The 6,892-nt window shown below is 40.2% G+C and overlaps 2 protein-coding genes across 2 annotated transcripts; both read left to right on the forward strand.

Annotated features, from left to right (window-relative positions):
• The first annotated feature begins 395 nt into the window (after positions 1-395).
• On the forward strand, positions 396-2,287 carry LOC146738045 (uncharacterized). The gene is made up of 3 exons (XM_085504695.1): positions 396-461; positions 1,122-1,848; positions 1,977-2,287. The coding sequence occupies exons 1-3, from the start codon at positions 396-398 to the stop codon at positions 2,285-2,287; spliced, it is 1,104 nt and encodes a 367-aa protein (XP_085360821.1).
• An 874-nt stretch (positions 2,288-3,161) lies between these two features.
• Positions 3,162-4,070, forward strand: LOC146738046 (uncharacterized). Its single transcript, XM_085504696.1, has one exon. It carries the CDS (start codon positions 3,162-3,164, stop codon positions 4,068-4,070), a length of 909 nt encoding a protein of 302 aa, XP_085360822.1.
• Positions 4,071-6,892: the final 2,822 nt, after the last annotated feature.

Below are 6,892 nucleotides of genomic sequence, written 5' to 3' on the forward strand. Positions count from 1 at the left end.
AGCGACGTTGCGTATATTGTAAAGAACAACACAACTCCAACGATTGCTTGAAAGTCTCAGATTACAAACAACGAATGGTTATTATCAAACGTGACCAGCTTTGTTACAACTGTTTGGGTAAGCACGCTGTTAAATATTGCAAATCCAAATTCACTTGTAAACATTGCCATGGACGACATCATACGTCACTCCATATCCAACAATTGAGTGATAACAAATCTGTTTTGCCCCAATTTGATTCCAAAACTTCCCATGTGAGCGTAAATTTTACACATGCCTCACATAATTCGGTTAAACCCAAATGTCCGTTTCAGGGGGACGTTATTACACCTGAATCCCGTACTCGCAGTGTCTTGCTTAAAACTGCACGAATTCCTACCTCATATCAGGGGAAAATGGCCCTGGCTACAGTACTTTTCGATGAAGGAGCTGATTGCTCGTTCGTGACTCAACGATTTGCAGTCAGTCAGTGCAAATGTACACAACACTGAGATTTTGAACTTGAAATCATTCAGCAATCCACAAACTGGATTTCAAACCATTCCGTGTACTACTTTACAACTACACAAAGACAATGGTGAACTCGCTCCTATCGACGTCCTGTATGTAGATGAAATTTCAGACAATATTTGTAACAATGTAACCTCCGATGTTGCACAATTACCACATCTACGTCAACTGAAACTTGCACACCCTATCTCCGAGACGCCTACAATAACTATCGATATATTGATCGGCGCTGACAGATACTGGGACTTTGTGGGAAACCATATAATTTGCGGACCAGGACCAGTCGCCGTTAACTCACCATTCGGGTATCTATTGTCGGGACCCACCTATACCGGTAAATCACCCTACAATTGTGTGCAGACATTTCACATTACTGCACTCCCATCCAACGACGACATACTCACAAAACAAGTCGCATTCTATTGGGACCTAGAATCAATCGGCGTACGCGATACAATCAATGCTCCATCCGAAAAGACCAACCATGATAAACAGCTTAAACAGTATACTACCAACTGTTTAACTCAAGAAGATGGACGCTTCACTGCGAAATTTCCGTGGAAATCATGCCATGATCCGTTACCAACTAACTTTGACATTGCTAACAAAAGAACACGCCATATGGTCAAGAAGCGTGTGAACTTACACACGTCTACAACAAGATCATATCCGATCAACTGAAAAATGGCTACATCGAACGTGTCGTCGCCGATGATAAATCAGACGGACACTACCTTCCTCATCGCTCCGTAAAACGTGACAGCACTACAACGCCAATCCGCGTCGTTTATGACTGTAGTGCGACATGTGGTGTTGGGCAACCTAGTCTAAATGATTGCCTTGAAACAGGACCGCCACTTCTCAACGATCTCACTGCGATCCTGTTACGCGTTCGCTCAAATCCAGTGGCGTTAACAAGTGACATTGAGAAAGCATTTCTCCAGATTCGACTTCATAATGATGATCGGAAATATACAAAGTTCTTGTGGCTTGCAGATGTCAATGATATAAACAATGACTTTGTTACTTATCAGTTCAGTTCTGTATTGTTTGGAGCTACTTGCAGTCCCTTTATCTTAAACGTTGCTATAAAAACATTAATAATTGATAACACTCACATACCTGCTGCTAATGATTTACAGCATAATATCTACGTGGATGACGTAATCGCTGGTTGTCGCGATTCAGAAGAAGCTCATCGTTTTTACAACGACTCTACCAATCTGCTGGCTACTCGTGGTTTCAACCTACGATCATGGAATACTAACGATCCTACAATTCGGGACATCATCACACAAGACAACAAAGCGAAACCTGCTACAACTGTCGGCATTCTCGGTATGAAATGTGACACAGAAAGCGACGCAGTCTACTTAAATCAACTGAACCCCCCCCCCCAACTTCCCGACCTGTAACTACTAAACGCAACGTCGTCAGTTACTCAGCAAGTTTGTACGATCCACTAGGTCTACTTTCGCCAGTCCATGTGCGTGCCAAATTACTAATTCAGACATTATGGAAACTCAGTCATAATTGGGATGACCCTATATCCGGAGACCTACAACGTGATTGGTTAAATATTGCCAATGATCTGCCACAAGTAAGCAGTATAAATGTTAATCGTTGTTATTTCATTGAGAACAATGACAACAACATTGAAGTTCATGCATTCGCTGATGCGTCTACTAAAGCGTACGGTGGTGTTGTTTACATTAAGTCTGGTAAACAAACCACGCTGGTAGTAGCCAAGACACGCGTTGCCCCGATCCGGAAATAAACATTAACATTACCCCGCCTTGAAATAATGGCCGCTGTAATCGCTACACGGATGAGTAATTATGTGAGTTCAGCATTGGCTACGAAATACAATATATCCCGTAACGTGTTGTGGTCTGATTCGCATATCGCACTACACTGGATTCATTCCCGTGGCAAATCCGACATCTTTACAACAAACCGTGTCGGTGAAATCAACAGTTTTCAACAAGACTACAAGTATGTGCCAACGGAAAGTAATCCAGCCGATCTACTGACACGTGGTATAACACCGAGAGAGCTACGTAACTCGTCACTTTGGTGGGAAGGGCCATCCTGGCTGAAAGATCGTGATTCATGGCCGATCTGTGAACTTTTTGACTCCAACCCCGAAATGGACATATCTGTCAATCATATGTCATTACAGCCAGCACCTGGATTATCTACACTCGCTAACACAACTCATCGTGACAACACTCCATCGACGAATAAGGCCGATGAACCTGCAACTCCCATTGGTATTCAACATATCATTAATGCAAGCAGATACAGCAATTATAATAAACTGCTTCACGTTTCAGCGTATGTTCTAAGATTTGTGCGTTTGCTGAAACACAAGGTTAAACGTAAACAAACGTCACCCTCTCCGAATGAAGTTGACAACAGACTAACTTCTCACTGTATACTGCCCTCAGCGACGGAATGCGGAATTAACTTAGATTCGACACATTCAAAATACTGAGTATGCTGACGTTATTTCTACACTACGAAAGAATAACAAGAAACTTGGACCATTGACTAAACAACTCAAATTATTTATTGGCGAAGATTCTCTGATCCGAACGGGCGGACGTATACACAATTCGGGACTTAAATTTGATACTATACATCCAATCATGTTACCCGGAGATCACCCATTCACCAGAATGATTGTTTACGCTACACATCTTCGATTAAGTCACGGCGGCCCACAATCAACTATAACAGCAGTACGCGAGCGTTTTTGGATTACTGCCATTCGCCGTGTTGTTAATGCCGTACTTCACAAATGTGTCACATGTAAGAAGGTCGACAGTCGCCCGTATAATAATCCAATTACTGCCCCACTTCCGGAACATCGTGTTCGCGAAATACCTGCATTTGAAGTCAGTGGAGTGGACTATACTGGCGCGTTATATGTTAATAACCCCCATAATAACTGCATTTCCAAAGCGTATATATGTCTCTGCACCTGTGCTGTGACGCGAGCCATACACCTAGAATTAGTTTCAGATATGTCCACGACATCTTTCATGTTTGCCTTTCGTCGCTTTGCAGCACGCCGATCAACACCATCTACTTTGATCTCAGACAATGCGATGACATTCTTATCTGCAGCTACCGAACTAAAAGAAATTGCGTCTGATCCGGAAGCACAATCCCTGCTTCTTAAACATCGCACTACGTGGAAGTTTATTCCAAAACGCGCCCCTTGGTTCGGTGGATTCTATGAGCGTATGATTGGGATCACGAAAACTACCTTGAAGAAAGTTCTCGGCAAATCTTGTGTCTCATTTGCCGAGTTGGAAACCATACTTACTGAAATCGAAGCGTCTATTAATGACCGGCTACTAACACATATATCTTCACATGTTGACGACTTAACACCGTTAACCCTGTCTCACTTGGTCAACGGTAGGAATATCTCCAGTCTACCCTGCGTTACACCAAACAATTCTGTGGATTACACACCTGACGCCCATCTAAAACTTAACCGCCGTTATGAACATATTGCTGAACGACTACGTGCATTCTGGAAAAGGTGATCATCAGAGTACCTGACCGCACTCAGGAAACGCCACTTTCACACATCAGACGGCGTGAAATCGAACTCTATCAAAGTTGGTGACATCGTTCTCATCCATAGTGATGTCAACAAACGCATACACTGGCACATGGCTAGAATCACGCGTCTTCTGCCCGGTAAGGACGGAATTGTACGAGCCGCTGAGATTAAGACTAAACTCGGCATTACAAACCGCCCAATCACCAAACTGTACCCATTGGAGACGAGTGAAGTGAATTCAGCTAATACATCACTGCCTGAGGGAATCCCGATTTCCCCGACATCCTCGCCTATCGTTTCGATAGAAACAATAGATAACACAACACAATCCAATAATGACAATTCACCACTCATATCTCAACGTCCTCAACGCAAGGCCGCTGTTCAGGCCACGAAATGGATTAGAAAATTAGCCAAGAAGGAACTGCTTTGATAAATCTAACTTTTATTTTGAAAATAACATGTATTGTACAAGTCTGACAACTAACATGTGTGTATATATACTCGTAGACTCCTTTATCATTATTTGTTTTTGTTTTTGTACATGTATTCTTATGAACACATTCTGTGAACTTTTTTTTTATTATTGCCGTATATTCATGTATTTTTCTTTCAAGAATCAATAATATTTTTTTTTCCTATCGATAATTGCCAGGAATTATCTTTCGTCCCCCGGGAGTATATCGGGAACACTTAGTTACAGTTATTGATTCGTATTTACTCGTATTCTTTCCGCATATATACACATCCTTTTAGTGTTAGTTCGATGTGTTTCTGTTTGATATTGCATGTAAAGCTATGGAAAACTAGCACAACCTTGACTGCTTTCAGCCATTTTAATGATCAAGGCCACTTATACTAACGTAATAGGAAACACTCATAATTATATAATCAGCTCCAAAATTTGTTTACACGGTGTGAATCCTTGGCGGTTTATAAATACTGTGATTTCTTTGTAATTACCAGTTGTTACCAAACTCTCGATGATACATGTTATGTTCTCCAGAATAAATACTATCCATAGCTGAAGTATATTGTCTCGCTGTCACTTTATCCCGTAACTGCGTAGTGTGTATACACTACCAGGCTCGTTAAGTTTCGTATCCTGTCTTCTATTGTGATACCCAACCACAAACTTAGTCTGGCCCCTGAAACTCCTGCAGAACATTTTGCTGCGCATTCCCCAGAAAGTTGCACAGGAGGATCCACGGCGGTGTTGAGTGAGCAGTCAAACGACCGAATATAATAAACCCATGTATCCAAGGTTACTTGGAACACGGTTACTAATTTTTAGTAACCGTGCTTGGAAGTAACAAATTGGAAGTGGGAACTGTGAAGTTAGAGCTAGGAAGTCCCCTCTCGGCTCTCGTAACAAACAGACAACTGGTCAAAACGTCAAAAAACTGGTTACGCGCATCTTTACGCAACGCAATTTACAATCCCACCTAGCATACAGAATATCAAATAAAGAAATTCTAAGTAGACACTCACCAAAAAAATGTATACAGCAGAAGCAAACATCAAGCTAAACGCAAAACACTAGCATTAGCTGAAAATGGCAACCGTTAGCAACGATTGGCTGATGCAACGTGACTTAGGTCACAGGTTAAAGGTCAACGGGACAAAAATAATAATGGTTTTGAAAATTATAATGGTTTTAAAAAGAAATGGTTTTGGAAATGAAAATGGTTTACAAACGAAAATGATTTTGAAAATAATAATAGACTTCAAAACGAAAATAGAAACAAAGTGAAAGTGAAAATAGTTTAAAAACGAAAATGGTTTTGAAAATGAAAATGGACTTCAAAACGAAAAGGATTTTAAAAATAAAAATTGACTTCAAAACGAAAATAGAAATGGAAATTAATATTAATGAGAAAATGGATTTGAAAATAAAAACAAAAGCTAAAAACTAAAAATAGGATTTAAAAACGAAAATGATATTTGATTTGAAAACAAAAACGAATTTAAAACGAAATGGATTTGGAATTGAAAAAGTCAATGAAAATGATTTTTAAATAAAAATCTTATTTGTGCATAAGCGCCAAATATATCTCCTACAAACCTTGAAGTAAAAACCACGGACATAGCTCATTCTATTCAGCTTGAGTGTGGGCCCAAAGTTACTATTTTTATTATCTTTCATATTTTGTGATATCTTTTACTATTTTGGGATTTTTTGGGCTGGACTGATTTCGTTCATACCTGGTAGGCAGGTGTAAGGCAGATTCTCTGGTCAGCAAGTTGACAAAATACACTAGTCCCCAAATTAATTTTGAAACGTAGCACTGGACATGGTTTATAGTTCCATGCACTGGACGACCGATGTCATATTTGTATAACTAAACTAATGCAATGAAGCGTCACACACCACAATGATTGTTAAAGAACGAGACTAATATGATATATGTCAAAGGTCACTTGTATTTATTCAACCTTGCTTGCATATAGGGAACGTGGATTCCTGTACCGGGTGATACTGTGGGGAAACCTCAGCATACACTTTAGTTTGCAATAATGCACAATTATTAACAACAGTCAACAGTCAACAAGAGTTCACTAAGTATCAGAATATACAAGAATTATTTACAACAATAGTTCACTAATCTATGCAATTATTGACAACAAGAGTTTACTGACATATGCAATTATTGACAACAAGAGTTCACACATATTCACGGTAACGTAACTTGTTGACGATGGTCGCACTAAAGCTAAGAGGTACTCACGGCAATGTCATTCATAGGTGATTTCTGGGCGAATGCGAACTTCACATGTATACACAGCCAGTCCGTCAATACT

Source organism: Saccoglossus kowalevskii, chromosome 10, assembly GCF_978046115.1.
Source record: "Saccoglossus kowalevskii chromosome 10, keSacKowa6.1, whole genome shotgun sequence".
NCBI lineage: Eukaryota > Metazoa > Hemichordata > Enteropneusta > Harrimaniidae > Saccoglossus > Saccoglossus kowalevskii.

Coding starts and splice junctions, on each gene's coding strand:
- LOC146738045 (XM_085504695.1), top strand. CDS start 396: ATGGCCCTGGCTACAGTACTTTTCGATGAAGGAGCTGATTGCTCGTTC. Junction 462..1,121: donor TCGTGACTCAACGATTTGCA/GTCAGTCAGTGC, acceptor TGCTAACAAAAG/AACACGCCATATGGTCAAGA. Junction 1,849..1,976: donor TACAACTGTCGGCATTCTCG/GTATGAAATGTG, acceptor ACGATCCACTAG/GTCTACTTTCGCCAGTCCAT.
- LOC146738046 (XM_085504696.1), top strand. CDS start 3,162: ATGTTACCCGGAGATCACCCATTCACCAGAATGATTGTTTACGCTACA.